Source organism: Drosophila suzukii, chromosome 3 (assembly GCF_043229965.1).
Source record: "Drosophila suzukii chromosome 3, CBGP_Dsuzu_IsoJpt1.0, whole genome shotgun sequence".
NCBI lineage: Eukaryota > Metazoa > Arthropoda > Insecta > Diptera > Drosophilidae > Drosophila > Drosophila suzukii.
The window spans coordinates 4,362,324-4,380,077 of record NC_092082.1 but is presented as its reverse complement, the minus strand read 5'-3'; the positions used below and the strand labels follow the sequence as shown (position 1 = coordinate 4,380,077).

Here is a 17,754-nt window from a genome sequence, read left to right as displayed (position 1 = left end):
AACATAACTTCACCCCGATAAAGGTTTCGACCAGAACACAGTATTCAGTTAACGAACGAAACGAAAACCGAGCGGGTATAAACTCGGAATCGAAGTGAATTATAAATAAGTAAAAATAAAAGCCCCTGGCCATTATCTCTAGGTTTTCGTACAATAAACGATTTGCAAACCCCGTCGAAATTTGAATTGTCCGGCCCGATCGTTCAGTTGGCCAACGGACGTCGCGAACGGCAAAAGCGCACTCAACCCGAAAATTAGATCGATTTAACTCCCGCAACCGGGGCGTGAGAATTTAGCAATACACCTTTGCATCCAACAGTCACTGCAAAATGTATCCACCACCGGCAACGAAAATCAAGCACTTTGGCTCCCTCAGAACAGCCGCCATTTGGGCAGGAATTCTCGGAGTGGTAAGTCAGCAGTTGGAAGTCACTGTCACAGTCACTACCAATCGACCGCGACCCCATTCCGTACCCATTGATAAGAGATATGGAGAGATATTGAAGCTGACATCGCAGGCACTCACTGAAATTGGATACCCTCTCTTTATCGGAAAGTCCACATTTCCACCTGGTCGTCAGTTAATCGTGACATAATCACTGACTCACTTGGGACGATTCCCAAACTGAAGAGGAATTGATAACCAGAGCGTTTGACTAGTGTAAACAAGTGAAAGAATCTAGATAGGGGCACAACAAATGTATTTTGAATTCCTTTGCATATTAAGTATAGCTCTTATTGAACTTACAAAACCGAAAATCCCTATTCTTTCCTCCTAAAAATGCATAACAATAAAATAGTATCATTTAATCATTACTTTTCGGTGAACTCCTATACTAATATAGTTTTCCTTGCAACAGGTCCAGTCTATCATCTGGATGGGGCTGACCATTACAGCGATATGTGCCTTCAACTGTGTGGTGTACATAACGAATGACTTGACTTATGGCACCATGGTCAAGACAGTTTTCTTCGACCTGTACTTCAAGGGCGGATGCAAGATGAGCCCCTCCGATTACCAGAACTACGACCAAACTATCCTAAACACAGTGACGACAGTTTTCGATCCTAGTCAGATTTTGATCTGGGATTCCGTATACTTGGGCGTTTCTGTCTGCTGGCTCATCGTCTCCATTGTGCTGCTACTGTGTGAGTAACTTAAGAACCGGAAATTGGCTGCACATTCAGTTAAGATATCGCAAACCTTTATGATTCACTTGAAGAAATCTATGAATTTCTTTTATCGGGCAGCCGAAACTGATGATAGTATCAAAAAACCCTCGCATGCCAAAAGCCATAAAGCCCAAATAAACAATGTTTTATGATAAGTTTGCTTGAAACTTATATGATAAGTTGTATAATGCGTAAATTATGGTTGTTCCCCACAATATTACTGTTTTAGCATTTGAAATAGGGTTAGCATGATGCTATTTGGTGTTATTAGAAAAACAGTATGGTTAATAAGGAATATTTTAAAGTAATTTACATTATCCAGGCTAGTTCTTTGTTTGGAATTTTAAGGGTTTTTGAGACAACGTAGCAAGACTCAATCTATTACTCAGTAGACACACGATATAATGTCTTATCTTATGTTTTATCATTTTAAATAAATATTTCACAATGTAAAATGTGGATAATTGCTTCTTTTTTTTGTACCTGATGAATAACATCTATTGTACCTTTGTGATACACTAAAAAATCTAAGTTTGTTAATATTTTGTAATCTACTTTAAAAAATGTATACAATTAGTAGGTTAGGTGTTTAATATTATATTATTTAATGACTTCATTATAAATTTGATTGATGTATTGCCCATAAGTAGACCCACTTATGTATCACATGTTTAGGGTGATATTATTTTGGTGACAGGCATTTAACCCTCCTGTGATGGATTATACTTTTATTAATTATATGTTTTATTTTCTTCATTCTAGGGGTGCGCAAGGACAACCCCAAGCAGACACTGACAGCCATATATACCTGGGCCTTCTTTGTGGCCGCCATCTGTTGCATGGATATAGCTTCCGGAGTGATCTTTGGAGTCGATTACGCACGCTTCAATGATGCGGCTTTGAAGTATAATGCCAATAGCGTCAATAGTGGTGAAATCTATCCCATGGCTGCCACTTTAATAGCCGGTGGAGTGGCTGCCATCTCCATGATGATCATCTCCTTCAAGGGATTCGTTCTGTGGTTCATCAACTTTGGACTGCTTGTGTACCTTCTCATGAGAGCTATTCGCATTGCCACCGATAAGGATGGTGTGGTAAGTGCTGGTGGGGGTCAGTGGGTGAGCTCATCGCCCACTTATGTTGGCTGGCTGGCCGGCGTTGTCTTCTTCGATTCCATAAATTTCCGCCACTGTCTGTGAAAATATTCGAACAACGCAGAAACGACTACGACATGGCTAAACTTAGCATTTTGCACAATTAACTCAATGTGGTGATGGTAACTAATGATAAGCTGGCTCGTATAGGCGGCAGCTAATTGGCCTCAGGTTTCCCTGATAGGAGGTTCCTCGGATTTCGTGCTCTTTTCGTCGAACACCGTTGAAAATAATTGCTTAATTAGCTCTAGGTGTGAGGGTTCTTTGTAGGGACAGTTCGCTTGAACTGCAATGTTCTTAAATTGATTGCAAATTTGAACTTTTCATTTTCTGTATTTCAAAGTGTTCTTGTTCATAATATATTTAAACTACTCGAAACTACTACAGAAAATTTAGAAAATACATATGTTTTTAAATACTTTTTGATTCAGAAACTTTTTTATTTTTATGTGATCTTCAACATGTTTTTAATGCTATTTTTCCTTTACAGGATACTTTGTTTAATCCTCGCAAGGATTCCAATGATATTCTGACCACCAGGCCGCCCATTCGCGCCTACGAGGAAGAGAAGTGAGTAAATAGGAGTAAATAAAATATGAAAACCATCTAATTCTCCATCTTTATTGATAGGGTGGAGATCCAGGCATATAACAATGCCGCCTACCTTCCGGACACCCGCTCCGTGGCGGAGACCATCGAGGTGAACGAGGGCGCCATTGTCCGGGCGGCGCACATGTCGATGGATTCAAATCTGTTGGATCGCCGCTTCCGGGACCTCAATGCCTTCCAGCAGTATCCGGCTCCCAATCCGCAGAACAGTCGCCCGTTGCGCCAACAGTCGCAGGTTCCGGTGCAGGAGACCATTGTGGTGGCCACCGCGGGATTCCCCCAACCCGACTATTCGCCACAGCCCAGTCCCAATGGCATTTTGCGGCCCCACCAGTACTAGGTACTAAGCCCATTGGCGCCCCTCCGAAAAGCCCTCTTCCATAAAATAATTCTCAAATAATCCCCAAGTGACAACTAAAGTTTAGTTCAAATTTTATCAGCGTGAGCATTTGCTCTGCTCGGTTATTCTTATTTATTTGCATGTTAATAACAATATAAGTGTACAGTTGTAAATAAATGAAAACGTTATAGTTATTTGCACCACCAGTGGAATGGTATTTGCTTGTATGGTAATTTGATTATTTTATAGAGCTGATAAGGCTGTGGTCGCCGATTAAGACAGAAAACGGCCCCCAGCAACGATTTAATTGGGAAGAGATAAGAAATACAGGAGGAGCATCGAAACGTAGTATATGACTGCGTTCTTCAAACTTTTCCGGACATTTTGAAATGTAGTACCATGATTCGTTTTTAAATTTTTCGCAAGTTTTAAAATCTTAAACAATATTAACTATTTATTAAAATGAAATATCAACTATCTAAAACGTTTACAAGTTTAATAGTTTAATTAATAAATTGATACCTAATGGTTAAAGTATAATTTGAATTTACCGCCAATTTGCAGGGTAGTGCGATAGCCCGATAGGCTGTTATTGTTATCGACATCTACGCGTTTGTCGTTTTTTAGCCCCTTCTACAAGTTGCCGCTGTTTTTTCGGGTCATCAAAAGTTCATAAAATATTGTCTGATTTCTGATAAGCCGGGGCCATATTCGACTTTCATCCCGAGAGCCGGGCACTAAACGTAGCGTGTGTGTTTTAAATCCGATCATTTGTCACCGAAACACCCCCGGGTACGGTTGGAATATTCATTTCGCCGGCAGTTGCCTTTGTATTTGACTGTGGAAATATGGTTTTCATCACGAAATTTGCAAGGATTGGGCTGCAGGCCGCCCGCCAGCTGAGTGCCACTCCCCTAGTGGCCGTCCAGGGACGCGCCTTCCACCTGACCAGCCTCCTCGCCAAAGGTAATCCATTGTTTATGCAATACCCACCGCATCTCAAACTGTAATCCCCGCCAGAACGTCGCTACACAAACAAACACGAGTGGGTAGAGCTGGTCTCTGGGAACAACGCCATCGTGGGCATCTCCAGTTACGCCCAGGAGGCTCTCGGGGATGTGGTCTTCGCCCAGCTGCCGGAACCGGGCACGGAACTCAAGCAGGATGACGAATGTGGAGCCCTGGAGAGTGTTAAGGCGGCCAGCGAGGTGTACTCTCCAGTTACTGGCAAGGTGACAGAGAAGAATGCCCAGGTGGAGGACACACCGGCCCTAGTCAACAGTAGCTGCTATGAGAAGGGTAAGATCTGGTATAAAAAGCCTTATTCGGATCATTGTAATCACATCTCTCCATTCCCCAGGCTGGCTCTTCAAGGTGGACCTCAAGAATCCCCAGGAACTCGATGGCCTCATGACCGAGGAACAGTACAAAACCTTCGTGAGCAGCAGTGACGATCACTAGAACAACCGCCAGCAGCAGATAAACCAAGCATCTTGACTGTAGCCTTTAAAACAATACTATCTAGCATTTGTTATCAGCTCAAAAACTCCACACGCGTCCCGAAAATCACCAACCAAACTCATCGTCATACACACGTTATTGTAGCTCTTGAAATTTGTTACGAATAAGAACCAACAGTAAAGCCAAATATTATATTTAAATTGGGCATCTTGACCTGCGGGTGGCAGACGCCGTCTGCTCCCCCATGGAAACCTTCTAGATGATAAGAAGCACTACGTTTGAATTAAGAGAAAACGTGCTGAGAGTTACTCAAAGATAACAACTCACTCTACAAAAGATTAAGAGAGTCGCCGAGTCTGCAAACCACTCAATTTCATAATATTGCGGATCAGCTTGGACCGGCGTGCTTGGCCGGATTTGGAAAACAACATTCAACACTGTTGCCGGGACACGCGATGGCGCACGCCGCGGCATCCAGCCATCACCTGATTGATGATGGACCGATGACACACCTTTCTCTCTGGAAAGTTACGCCGTGCTTGGGCGATAAGGATGTACCAAGTCGCGCCTTGAAATTATGACCGATCAAGATGATAAGCCCTCCAGAAAGCGCCGCCCATGTCCCATTGAACTTGAAGAGCGTGTTCGTCGAAGCTTTTCCACCCGAAAGCTATGGCAACGGAGGCGAAAAGCTTGGCAATAGCTCACTCGTATGGTCAGTTCTCAAAAAAAACTCAACCCGTGCGGTGCGAGAAGCGCGTGCTGCTCGAAAACCAACCCCAAGAATAATAAAAACAATCACAATCCACACACTAAGCTAAGGATAATTGCAAAACAGGATAATTACAGACCTCGAACAAGGGAGAATAATTCAAGGAGATATACATATACCTAAAACCACAAATCAAAAACAAAATGCCAGCGGAAAAATCAATATACGATCCTAATCCGGCCATCAGCCAAAATGCCTACATATCCAGCTTCGAGGAGTACCAGAAGTTCTACCAGGAGTCGCTGGACAACCCGGCCGAGTTCTGGTCCCGTGTGGCCAAGCAGTTCCACTGGGAGACGCCCGCCGATCCGGAGAAGTTCCTACAGTACAACTTCAACATCTCCAAGGGACCCATTTCGATCAAATGGATGGAGGGTGCCTCCACCAATTTGTGCTACAACCTCCTGGATCGCAACGTTAGGAACGGTCTGGGCGATCAAATCGCCTATTACTGGTGAGTCTGGCTGGCAATCCTCGCCCACTTTCCCACTGGGTGGCGTAGGTCGCATGAAAACAAAAGTTTTGGGTGGCAGGATTATTGATTTTTCGTGTGGTTACGAAACTCTCGCCTTGTGACGTACCAAGGTGGGTTCTTCTTGGACAGGATTCACTGCGCAGGAACCGTGTTCGAAACAGATGATAGTACTCCTTTTGCTCACTGTACACATACATATATCTGTATAGGGATGCCACTCAAGGGCACAATCTTACCTTTTAGCATCGATTTTGGGCAGGAGCTTTCCTTTTATTTTCTTTGTGCCCAGCTAATTGAAGCTATCATTTTTGTTTTGATTGCGCACAATTGGTTTAATCGTTTGCATGGTAAATGTGACAGTGAGTCTAAAGACTCATGATTAATTCCATTTTGGGTGCTTTTTGGATTTTTTACTACGTATTGGCTGAACACTCTGGGTCAATGTCAGGGTCAGTCTTCGTTCCTCGAGACGACCCTCATAACAGGGTGACCCGGCCAAGTTTACGCTTGGTATTTCTTTGTTTATTTATTCAGTTCATTGTATAGTTAAAATCGATTAACAATTAACCGGTTAGTTAGTTTAAAAAAGTTTAAAGGCAGGGGACTAGCATTTTATATACATTTAATTCATAGAATAGCGTTTGGCTTGATTAAAAAAATCTTAATCGATGTGTTATACGTTTTTATGTAATTTAGAAGTTGTACTATTAATTATTTTAGGGTAAACTGTTTTTTCGTTGCCAATACTTGTCAATAGCTTTTAAATATTTCCTTTGTTCTTAAATATAAGGCAAAGTAATAACATAAAGTCACCTAAAGGTCATTGCCCTTTGTTAAAGCCTCAATACAACAAAGTTTTTCTTATTTTATATATGAAATTAAAGGCCAGATATTGTACCTTAAAATGATTTGTACAATTATTTTTTATTACTGAAATACTATTTTTACGCTTTCCTTTTTTGTTTCGTAGTTTGAAAAGTACAGATTCAATATCCCTTATTCCAGCTGCCTTATCTGAAGTCTGTTCCTAACTCATCTCCGCACCATTTGTTTGTTTCTCCACACGAGACACTCGTTCGTAGCGAAAAGCTAACAATTAAAGCAAATATTAAATAATGACTTCACCCACTATATAGGTTCTTCCCACTATAAAACTACAGACTACGTTGATTACGATTAAACAACAGACACTCCTTTCGCTGATTAGCTACCAGTACTATATAATACCTTATGGGGTTCTCAAGTGCCCACTCAGAACGCAATTAAATTGAGTTCCCTAGATGAAATAAGTATTTTGTTTTGGTTGCGCTTGAAGATTCGCTTTATTTTGAGACCCAAAGTTCACCGAGCCATCCGTCAGGGCAAAAAAAAAGCACAATGTTAAACAAATGTTAATGCTAATGAGCTTATCTCGGGGTTATCACTTAAAGGGGCGGGTTAGGGCGCGGGACGCGTCTGCCGGAGGAAATGCAAATGAAAGTCAGGTAATTGAAAGGCAATTACAAGGTCATCACAAGTTGGTTCCCATTCAGCCTCAAAGTTACGAGGGCCCATCACTATTCTGGGCTATTTTCCGCTTTAGTGGGAATTATTTAATCCCAGCGCACAATCTGTCCCCACTTTCCTTAGATAAGATAAAGAGCGGGACACAAACCAAAAAGACAGAAAAACCGTGCACGTAATGAGTAATAATTAACGCTTTTCGAACGGCCGTTTCAGATAATTTTATTGCAAACCAAAGCAAAACAAAATCTTAAAAATTATATGCCCCAGTTTTATAGCACAGATAGGGGTTGCGAAACGAAAAAGTTGTTAAAAAGATCTTCAATTTGTTCTCAGATTTTCAAACATCTGGTAAATTACTAACCATTTCAAGGAACGTTTTCAAATATAATTGTTCTTTTGAAACCAACACTTTTCAAACCGATTCGAACTCAAGTGGTTTGTACCTTGGTACCGAAATAACCGTTTCGAACTCAACCGATTTACGCAAACGGTTTTTAATTTCGAGAGTCGCTAGCAACCAAATTAAATCGAATTAAACGCACGAAAGCCTGAGCGAAAGCCGAGCAATATTAGGTAAGCGATTTGACAATGCGCGCAAATTGTTTATTCAAATTGATGGAAGCGCGTCTTTGCGTTAAGCATTTTGCTATGTTTTCGACTGTTTCTTTTTTTTCGGTTTCTGTGTCAGCGTGACAGCGTCTGGGCAAAAGGTGGAGGAAAAGTTAGAATAGATAGACATGGAGAAATTAAGTAAAAGTACCTTAAACATAATATTCCTAAATTTCCAGTAACAGCTAACAGTTTGAGCTGCACTGGGCGTCTAGAAAATCACGCGATCACATCGTCTGATTCACTCACAACCAATTAGAGAGCCACTCCGCTCCACTCACGCACCTGCAGACAGACAAGGACAGAGATAACAAAAAAAAATAAAAACAAAAAAAGAATGGTCTTACCTGCGAAAGAAAGAGCGAAGAGAACCCAGAAACTATACATTAATGCTACCTAGACATTTCTTGTCTTTTTCGCCCTTCTTATCAGTTTTTCCACAAAAACAGGTTGCCAAGCCCTTCTCTATAAATTATGCAAACAGCTGCCTTAACAAAGCTCCGAGATCCACGAAACCGTTAAAAACAAATAAACGATCTTTAGATAAACAGGAGATCAGCACATCGTACGATAATGTCTTTCAAACTGTAAGGTCTGGGCAGACACAGAGACGCGAAAGAAAGGGATGAAAGAAAGCACTGTAAAAAATTTAGATGTGTTATATATTCAATAAAAAGTATAGTCTAAAATCATAATATAGTATATGTATGTATCACCATTTCTTTTTAGAACATATTTGCAGTTAAAATGTAATTTATTCGAATTTTTGCATACGCAAAAGTTCCAGCTGCTTTGAAAAAAATTCCATGCCACATAAAAATACATTTTAAAGGTCAAATGAATGCTAAGAAAAAAATATTTATGAACATTTTTTTAATCATGTTTTGACCGATTGAAACGATTACATTGTAAATCCATTTTATTATCGTTAGAACCGGTTCTTTAAGGTTTCGTTTTTCGGAGCTTGTTTTTGTAAAAACAAAAAATATTTTGAAACAATATTTCGATTATAGATCGTCAAACACAAAGTCGTTTTGGAAACCATTTTGGGGAGATAGTGTATGTCTCTTGAAAGGTTAAACATTTTATAAAGAAACCAATATTTTTGTTCAGTGCTGGGAGGAATCCAAAAACATTCGATGCGATTTATACGACACGCGAGTCAACAGCTGATGTTATTGTTATTAAGATAAGTTGTTTGGTGCTGATTGTTTTTGCTGTAGTTTTTATGTCACAGCTCATAATTTTTTTCGGCAGAATCGTGTGCTGTTTTGTGGCTGTTTTTAGCATATGTTTTCTGATTTCTGATAAGCCGGAGACGGCCACGCGTCTTCCCGTGGTCAAGAGGTGAATGGTGAATGGTACGGCGAGACGGACGGTGCATGAGGTGTTTGCAAGGCGGCATGGAAAATTTCTTGTCTGGCGATCCGGCGGCGAGATTAGGCGGCAAGTGGCCCGATTACGTCTCCAAATTGGAAATTAATACAGTCGACGGGACGCGTCGCGCCACATTTTTCCCACCAATTTCGGTTAGTCATGCGGAGGCGGAGGAGCCACTAAGTGCTCATAGCTTTGATAAGTGGAGAGGACGTCCTCAAACACAAACACTTGGCCTTGACTGTGAGCTGTCGCCGGCTGATTAAGATTCCGGCACAGTTTGGCATTCACCTTTCTTTAGAAAAGTTTTGGAGCTTTATGGGTAATTCCATCCCCAAAATAGAACTGCCCTAACTCAGATATCTTTATTACAGAAATCGAAACTACCCTTGATAAGTAGAAGACTTAAAGCTTAATAACATTTATTAAAAAATATTGGTATACAATTCAAAATGTTAACACCGGTATAATATTACAAAGGGTTTGAATTTGAAAACTTAAAAAATGTGCAGTACAAACCACTTTAGCTATTGGCATTTGTAAACAGTTCGACGATAATAAATGCCAGTATTCATTTAGAACAATTTCCAGGATTTTTGAATTAAAATTTCTTATTTTGGGTACCAGTTTTAGTATAGCTTCAATAACAATGATGAGTAAACCCAGTATACTGAACGTTACAAAAACAGTTCGAGTCACAAACGGTGCATTTTCAATGCGTATTTTATTTATTTTTACCATCTTACTAATTGACAAGTACAAGTACAAAAACACGTATTTCGTTCAAGTGGAATAACATTTCACGAGTGTTGATGGCCCAGTCGAATCACCCGAATCGGCCCAAAGCAACCCCACTCGGCACTCATCACCCCTTTTAGCGTGAACTTTGGACATTGCGGCCTAGTCAGCAATACCAAAATAACCCCAAAAAAACGTCACGATGAGAGCTTTGTTCCGACTGCTTTCTGCATTTCTGTTTGGTAATATTTTGGCGGGGACCGAAATAAAAGCCGTTTTATTGCCGGCTAATTCTAGTCTTATCGCAGGTGACGGACAGCAGGCGATGATTTACACTCCCCATTGTGCCCTACTGATTGCGTTGTCTATCTACCCAGCCCACCTGTCGCTTTTTTGCTGCTTTGTAGTCCAGTTAGTTTATTATTAATTTTCCCGTTCCTAATCTGCCTTGACCTCCAAAAGTGCCATGGAAATTGCTTTCCCCATTACTTTTCCAGGTTTCGTGTCTGTCCATCGACAATCGCGAATGTTTATATCCGTTTTGGGTGCTGAAATCATTCACGATTTAGCTCGGTCACGATTTTTGTTTACCCATTCAAAGCTTTCAAAGCTCTGACAAGTTTTACATACTGTTTCGTGTTAAATTTCTAAATTCATTCACTTAATAGCAACAATTAGGGAAATGTTGACAGTGCCTTAGATTTGTATTCAAATTGAATATGAAATTATTGTTTTTATTCCTTCCAGATAAATTTGGACTGTACTTACCTTTTGGTAAATTATTTATTAAAAGTCCACATATTGTTAGTGCCTAGTGTAGTCAGTCAAATACTTATTGCGTCTGTTGTATATGAAATTATGTCGGTTATTGGCATTGGCTTCTGTTGCCAAGTTCAGAACAAAAAGGGAAAGGCATACCAAGTATCCACACAAGCATACAGTTGTACAATGCTAAAATATATAGTATTAAGTAAAAACAACAGCGGTTAAATCAATAGAACTGCTGGGTTATAATTAAAAAATCGATTCTGTAGAACTTTATACTTATGATTTTTATATAGCAAATGCTTTAAAAGGTTTAAGGTTTCTAAGTAAAACGAGTTATTTAATTTGAATTTAACATGATATGCGGAAGAATTTCATATGCAATTCCAAAAAAAAATGCTGTGCTATTATTTTTACCGCAACTATAAGAGACAACTTTGAAATTAGGTGACTATTTGAATGCAGAGAATCGAATTAGGTCTCCTCGGGCAATTAGGAAGCCTCGCATTACAGTAAGTGATCCAATTGTGGTTGGTATAATTAGCCCAATTGTGGAACACCCGGTACGTGGACACCCATTTGAGAACGCCACCGGCGCGTGCTCGATGTAAATACTATAGAAGTAATACTGAGTATATAATCCAATGTGTTTCCTCATGGTCGTTTTCCTTTTTTTTTGCCATTGTTCCAGGGAGGGCAACCACCCCGACGATTATTCCCGTGGCCTCACCTATCGCAAGTTGCTGGAGGAGGTGTGCCGCTTCGCCAATGTGCTGAAGGACCATGGAATCCGCAAGGGCGACCGTGTGTCCATCTACATGCCGATGATACTGGAGCTGCCCATCGCGATGTTGGCCTGTGCCCGCATTGGAGCCGTGCACTCGATCGTTTTCGCCGGATTCTCGCCGGATTCCCTGTCGGAGCGGATGTTCGACTGCAAGGCTAAGCTGCTGATTACGGCCGATGGAGCCTGGCGTGGCGAGAAGCCTCTGTACCTGAAGGCCCTGTGCGACACGGCCTTGGAGAAGGTCGAGGAGATGGGCCACTCGGTGGAGAAGTGCATAGTTGTGTCGCATTTGAAGCGCGTGACTCCCTGCCAGCCTGACCATGTCGAGGAGGAGATCCCATGGACCGACGACCGGGATTACTGGTGGCACGAGGAGATGGAGGACAAGGAGCCAGCCTGCTATCCCGAGTGGATGGATGCCGAGGATCCGCTGTTCATGCTCTACACCAGTGGTTCCACTGGCAAGCCCAAGGGCGTGCTCCACACCACCGCCGGATATCTGCTGTATGCGGCCACCACCTTCAAGATCGTCTTTGACTACAAGCCAGGTGACATCTACTGGTGCACCGCCGATGTGGGCTGGATCACGGGACACACCTACGTGGTGTACGGACCACTGGCCAATGGTGCCACTTCAGTGATTGTAAGTGTCTGATTAGATCAAACAATGAATGGATTTATGACTAATTGTCTTTAATACCTCTTCTAGTTTGAGGGCACCCCATTCTTCCCTGGAAACGATCGGTACTGGAGTGTCATTGACAAATATAGGGTCACCCAGTTCTACACAGCTCCCACGGCCATCCGTGCCCTCATGAAGTACGGCGAGGGACCCGTGCTCAAGCACAACCTGAGCGGACTCAAGTAGGTGTCTTATAATAATGAGTAATAGTTAGTCATACATAATAGTTTATTGTCAAACGCTTTTAGATCTGATTGAACCTCAGAAAATAAGTTAATTCAAAACGTTACTTTCCAATTTCAATCTTACTGAGAGTTAGTCTTTTTAAAAAGTTGTTAGGGCTAGAACTAAACGTGTTAGTCATCTAAACAAGATTAGATTTTGAACAAGAATTTAGATGTACTTCCATTCATCTATTTAGCAAACAGAAGAGATCCTTATTTACTATAATATATTACTTATAATATGATCTCTATTTTATTGCAGAGTTTTGGGCAGCGTTGGTGAGCCCATCAATCCGGAGGCCTGGCTGTGGTACTATCGCTACATTGGAAAGGAGAAGTGCTCTATTGTGGATACCTTCTGGCAAACGGAAACCGGAGGTCATGTCATCACACCCCTCCCCGGTGCCACTCCCATGAAGCCCGGATCTGCTGTAAGTGCACAAATCCAATCTAAAAACTAAACCAAAATTATAATTTTCCATATTTTTTCAGTCATTCCCCTTCTTTGGCGTGAAGCCCACTTTGCTGGATGAGTGCGGTATCGAAATTAAGGGAGAGGGCGAGGGCTACTTGGTCTTCTCGCAACCTTGGCCTGGAATGATGCGCACCTTGTATAACAACCATGAACGCTTTGAGGACACCTATTTCTCGAAGTTCCCTGGCTTCTACTGCACTGGCGATGGTGAGTTTGGAAATATTCTACCTATTATTATTGAACTTTGAATTGGAAAGAGCTTATTGCTAACTCTTTAATTTATTATTTGTTTAACAGGTGCCCGTCGCGATGCTGATGGATACCTGTGGATTACTGGCCGAGTGGACGACATGTTGAACGTGTCCGGACATCTGATGTCCACCGCCGAGGTGGAGTCGGTCCTAACGGAGCATCCTCGTGTGGCTGAGTCCGCCGTGGTCTCCCGTCCGCATCCCGTCAAGGGCGAGTGCCTCTACTGCTTCATCACACCCAACGAGAACGAGGTGTTTGACCAGAAGCTGATTTCCGACCTTAAGAAGATGGTGCGTGAGCGAATTGGACCCTTTGCCATGCCGGATGTCATCCAGAACGCTCCCGGATTGCCCAAAACGCGCTCCGGCAAGATCATGCGCCGTGTGCTGCGCAAGATCGCTGTTAACGATCGCAATGTGGGCGACACCTCAACCCTTGCCGACGAGCAAATTGTGGAGCAACTCTTCGCCAACCGGCCTGTGGAGGCCAAGTAGATGGTAGCAGATGGTCCAACTGGCAGCGGCTAGAATCCCTTTCCCAAGGCTTTCTCCGGTTTGCACTGAGCACCCCACTCTGCCACCGCATTTCTACCACTTACGTATCCCGATTACGTGTCCTGTAAATCTCCCCCTACATATATGAAATACCTATTGCTTAATGTTGGTCCCGTTCCGGGCTACGGCGTGGTTAGCACCTTCTGAATTCTACCTAGTTCGTAAGCCTAAGCGTGTGCGTAAGTAAGTCGGCTGGTTTTCGATCCCAGTTACTATCGTCTATATCTTCTTGTGTATTTGCCTGTTCACCGTAGTTAACATGCTCAGCACGCACACATTTTCCAGTTCTTTTGTTTCTTCGTTGTAGTCGTAGTTTAAGTTCTCGCTAATTCGTTGTGATACAAATTTAATTATATCTTACTTATGTATGTATTTTTAGTAGAATTGATATGAGACAAAATATATACACGATTCCAGTTGTAGCCACAATTACACAGCTCACACTTTTCAGTTGTATCCTTATGTTTTGTAGTCTCTCTTCACGCACCTTTTCAGATCTGAGAGGACACGCACGTAAGTCCGGAACCGATCGGGGAAATCGGTTTCTTTCCCCTCCCATTAGCGCGTAAGTTTGAGAACGATACATATCAGTGTGGCATTATGCTCAACACATTCCTACATACGATCTACATGTTAAAGAGAACCGCTCGGATATACTATATACTATATACACCATATATACGTTATACGGTCAGAAGACTTACTGCAACGAAACATATCATTGAAGTTACTGCTGCAAGCCTATGAATATTATAGAGGATTTTATTGTTAGAGCTCGTTATTTTTGGGAGATCGATCTAGACATATTCGATATTATGGATTGGCTGATAAGAGGGCACGGTGCCCAGTCTGATTGTAAAAAGATTGTTAGTTTTACAGTGATGGCGAACGGAAGAATGCAATTTACATATCTATATATATATTTCTGTATATGAACGTATGTGTATAATAAAGTTTATTGTTTTAATGTGTTTGAACCTGCAAATCCCAAAGAGATTGTTTTAGTTTTGAGTAATTAAATATTACTGAAAAACAAGAAAGGAAGCTAACTTTGGGAAGCCGAAGTTTATATACCCTTGCAATCGTTATACCCTTTGCAAGGGTATAGTTGATCGTTTTTAAGATTCAAAGTAAAAAAAATCCTATGATCACACTGGCCTTGTTGTAAAGTTCCGGCTGGGGCAGTCAATTCTCAACCTTTGACAAACCAGCTTAGTTGATTTTCGGCTAGGCCTTTCAACACCTTGGTGGCAGTGGGAGAACTAAGGACGATCTCCATCAAAATGGCCGACGAACAGCATCCGCCCAAAAAGGAGCCGGGCCAGGATGAGGCCCAGGAGAGGAACGCTGCCACGCGATTCGGGTTAGAGGACCACGAGGCCACTCAGCAGGATGCCCGGGTGACCACACTGCGACATGCCGAGGAGCGACGTGGCTCCATGGCGCCGCCCCACGATAAGCGCTCGGTTTCCGCTAAGGTATCGCAAACGCGGTTGGCGGCCGAAAATGACCCAAATCGAACCAATGCTCCCGTTGGTCCCAAACCCGCTCCGGCACCGGCCAGGCCTTCGGATGACATTTCCTCTCGTAACTCCTTGGTGCAAGGTGCCGCTGTGGCTCCAGATCTTCCACCAAAACCACAGCGCAGCTCGGACGCCGACGCCGATGGCGAATCCTCTGAAGTGGACAAGAAAACGGCAAAAAGAAAGTCGGAGAAAAGGGTGTCACCATCATCATCCTCCTCGGAGGAGCAGGTGAAGAAGGAAGAAGCGAAACCCGCGCCACCTCCACCACAAGCTCAACAGCAGCGGAAATCCATAGATTTCGCAGAGACAGAAGCTGCTCCCATTCCTCCGCCGGTGGAGAGGCGGGAGGATGTGCCCATGCCGCCGCCGATGATGTCGTCCTTACCGACAGATGATAGCAAGGAAGATGTGCAGAGCTTGAACAGCAAGCTGACCAACACGGACATCACCTTCCATCCATCGAAGGTGTTCGCCTCCAAGGGAACCAACACATCCGGCATGCTCTACTCGGATGAAGAGGAGGAGCAGGAGGAAGAGGATCTTCCCAAGGTGCCGGCCGAGTTCCCCGACAGTGATCTAGAAACACTGTTCCTGCTGGCCTGTCGCGAGGTGAAGAAGGCTGGCACAATTGCCCTGGCGGAGAACGAAAAGCAGCAGGAGTACACCACCAAGAAGCACACCAACGACCTGGTGACTCCCACTGACAACATAGTCGAGGAGACCTTCATTAAGGCCATCAGTTCGCGGTATCCCGACCACAAGTAAGTTGGGGTTACTCATAGGAAATAGTTCTCGAAGTCTTATTAATTAAAAAATCCATATTTTATTGGTGGTAAAACTTGAGATGACTAAAAGGAGGTAACCTTTTTCTAAATATTTTTCCATTTCCCTTGCAGTTTCATTGCCGAAGAGCGAACATCAAAGTCGGAGACCGGAATGGTGACCCTGACAGATGACCCAACCTGGATAATCGACCCCATCGATGGCACCATGAACTATGTCCACCACTTTCCGTACTACTGCATATCGGTGGCCTATTTGGTGAACCAGGAGACTCAGTTTGGTATAATCTACAATCCGCCAATGAAGAACATGTATACAGCTCAGAAGGGAAAGGGGGCTCAACTGAATGGCGAGATGATCAGGACGTCTGGACAGATCAACCTCTCATCGGCCATGGTCCTGCAGGAGTACAGTTCGGGCGGCAATGAGACGCGCAACCAGGTGGCCCATGAGAATGCCCACCGGCTGTTAAAGAGGGCCCACGCGTGAGTATATAGTACACTTCAAGGAAACATATAATGACCCCACAAACTGATCCTTTTCCAGGATGCGTTCGATTGGATCTTCCGCCATGGGCTTGGCCATGGTGGCATCTGGAGTGGCGGATGCCTATTACAATTTCGGACTGCACGTTTGGGACATGGCCGCAGGAGCTATTATAGTCACCGAGGCGGGCGGAGTGGCTATGGATCCGGCTGGAGTCGAACTGGACATCATGTCCCGAAGATGCCTGGCTGCCTCCACCGAGCACCTTGCCTTGGAGTTGGGCAGCAACCTAGAGCAGAACTATCCTTCGCCACGCGACGACGAACCGCGATCCGTAAATCCCAATGAATATGGACCCGCTGCGGAGACCAGGGACTTCACCGGCCAGACGGATTTCCCCGATTCAGAGACCCCAGACACCACGGACACCGAACAGTCCAACGAGAAGCCAGCGGCGACTGCAAACTGACCACCAGGAAGGCCAGCTGAAATTCATTTTAGTTATTTAATAAATTGACCATGCAAGGGGATAGTAATTTTAAATCAATTTGGGTTTTACTTGGGACTTATCTACATAGACAGATTTTAGGTAACCTCTTCCTTTTACTTCAAATGCGTATCTATTTACCTGTTCATTTGTTGTAACATATTTAAGTACCTACTTATTATGTCAATATGATATCCAATTCTTATTTGATCTTTTCAAAATTGGTCTTATCTTCGGTTTATGGAAGTCATTTGTTGCAAGCTCCACAAATGTAAGTTATGGAAATCCAACGAATTTCTTATATTTGAATTTCCTCTAAAATTTGTATAACGGTTCGTGTCCCCGATATCTAAGTAAAGTTCTTTACCGTGTAGAGAATTATTTCTTGGATGATTTTAATAATAACAATTCTAAACTAAGGACCTGTAAATCCAAATCGTTTCAAATAAATCTAATCTTTCCTAGTCAAAATTTTAATATTAACAAATGGTTTATGAGGAAACCTGTTGCCTCTAGCCA

General features: G+C 42.8%; 4 protein-coding genes and 1 long non-coding RNA gene across 5 annotated transcripts; 4 read left to right on the top strand and 1 right to left on the bottom strand.

Annotated features, from left to right (window-relative positions):
• The first annotated feature begins 42 nt into the window (after positions 1 to 42).
• LOC108012560 (uncharacterized) lies at positions 43 to 3,482 on the top strand. The gene is made up of 5 exons (XM_017077975.4): positions 43 to 410; positions 861 to 1,149; positions 1,936 to 2,267; positions 2,818 to 2,897; positions 2,958 to 3,482. Exons 1-5 carry the CDS (start codon positions 330 to 332, stop codon positions 3,274 to 3,276), a joined length of 1,101 nt encoding a protein of 366 aa, XP_016933464.2. The 5' UTR covers positions 43 to 329; the 3' UTR covers positions 3,277 to 3,482.
• Positions 3,483 to 3,916: 434 nt separating this feature from the next.
• Positions 3,917 to 4,937, top strand: ppl (glycine cleavage system H protein, mitochondrial). Its single transcript, XM_017078746.4, has 3 exons — positions 3,917 to 4,242; positions 4,297 to 4,575; positions 4,637 to 4,937. The coding sequence occupies exons 1-3, from the start codon at positions 4,125 to 4,127 to the stop codon at positions 4,735 to 4,737; spliced, it is 498 nt and encodes a 165-aa protein (XP_016934235.2). The 5' UTR covers positions 3,917 to 4,124; the 3' UTR covers positions 4,738 to 4,937.
• A 516-nt stretch (positions 4,938 to 5,453) lies between these two features.
• Positions 5,454 to 14,385, top strand: AcCoAS (acetyl coenzyme A synthase). The gene is made up of 6 exons (XM_017078742.3): positions 5,454 to 5,963; positions 11,671 to 12,409; positions 12,476 to 12,630; positions 12,935 to 13,103; positions 13,165 to 13,354; positions 13,445 to 14,385. Exons 1-6 carry the CDS (start codon positions 5,653 to 5,655, stop codon positions 13,891 to 13,893), a joined length of 2,013 nt encoding a protein of 670 aa, XP_016934231.2. The 5' UTR covers positions 5,454 to 5,652; the 3' UTR covers positions 13,894 to 14,385.
• LOC118877229 (uncharacterized) lies at positions 7,694 to 8,796 on the bottom strand. Its single transcript, XR_010653978.2, has 2 exons — positions 8,447 to 8,796; positions 7,694 to 8,384 (listed from the first exon to the last, which is right to left on the bottom strand). It is a non-coding gene; the product is annotated as an uncharacterized lncRNA (long non-coding RNA).
• A 726-nt stretch (positions 14,386 to 15,111) lies between the features above and the next one.
• Positions 15,112 to 17,278, top strand: LOC108013099 (uncharacterized). The gene is made up of 3 exons (XM_017078745.4): positions 15,112 to 16,240; positions 16,376 to 16,747; positions 16,809 to 17,278. Exons 1-3 carry the CDS (start codon positions 15,237 to 15,239, stop codon positions 17,215 to 17,217), a joined length of 1,785 nt encoding a protein of 594 aa, XP_016934234.2. The 5' UTR covers positions 15,112 to 15,236; the 3' UTR covers positions 17,218 to 17,278.
• Positions 17,279 to 17,754: the final 476 nt, after the last annotated feature.

Coding starts and splice junctions, on each gene's coding strand:
- LOC108013099 (XM_017078745.4), top strand. CDS start 15,237: ATGGCCGACGAACAGCATCCGCCCAAAAAGGAGCCGGGCCAGGATGAG. Junction 16,241..16,375: donor TCGCGGTATCCCGACCACAA/GTAAGTTGGGGT, acceptor TTTCCCTTGCAG/TTTCATTGCCGAAGAGCGAA. Junction 16,748..16,808: donor CTGTTAAAGAGGGCCCACGC/GTGAGTATATAG, acceptor ATCCTTTTCCAG/GATGCGTTCGATTGGATCTT.
- AcCoAS (XM_017078742.3), top strand. CDS start 5,653: ATGCCAGCGGAAAAATCAATATACGATCCTAATCCGGCCATCAGCCAA. Junction 12,410..12,475: donor ATGGTGCCACTTCAGTGATT/GTAAGTGTCTGA, acceptor TACCTCTTCTAG/TTTGAGGGCACCCCATTCTT. Junction 13,355..13,444: donor CTTCTACTGCACTGGCGATG/GTGAGTTTGGAA, acceptor TTTGTTTAACAG/GTGCCCGTCGCGATGCTGAT.
- LOC108012560 (XM_017077975.4), top strand. CDS start 330: ATGTATCCACCACCGGCAACGAAAATCAAGCACTTTGGCTCCCTCAGA. Junction 2,268..2,817: donor CCACCGATAAGGATGGTGTG/GTAAGTGCTGGT, acceptor TTTCCTTTACAG/GATACTTTGTTTAATCCTCG. Junction 2,898..2,957: donor CGCGCCTACGAGGAAGAGAA/GTGAGTAAATAG, acceptor CTTTATTGATAG/GGTGGAGATCCAGGCATATA.
- ppl (XM_017078746.4), top strand. CDS start 4,125: ATGGTTTTCATCACGAAATTTGCAAGGATTGGGCTGCAGGCCGCCCGC. Junction 4,243..4,296: donor GACCAGCCTCCTCGCCAAAG/GTAATCCATTGT, acceptor AATCCCCGCCAG/AACGTCGCTACACAAACAAA. Junction 4,576..4,636: donor CAGTAGCTGCTATGAGAAGG/GTAAGATCTGGT, acceptor TCCATTCCCCAG/GCTGGCTCTTCAAGGTGGAC.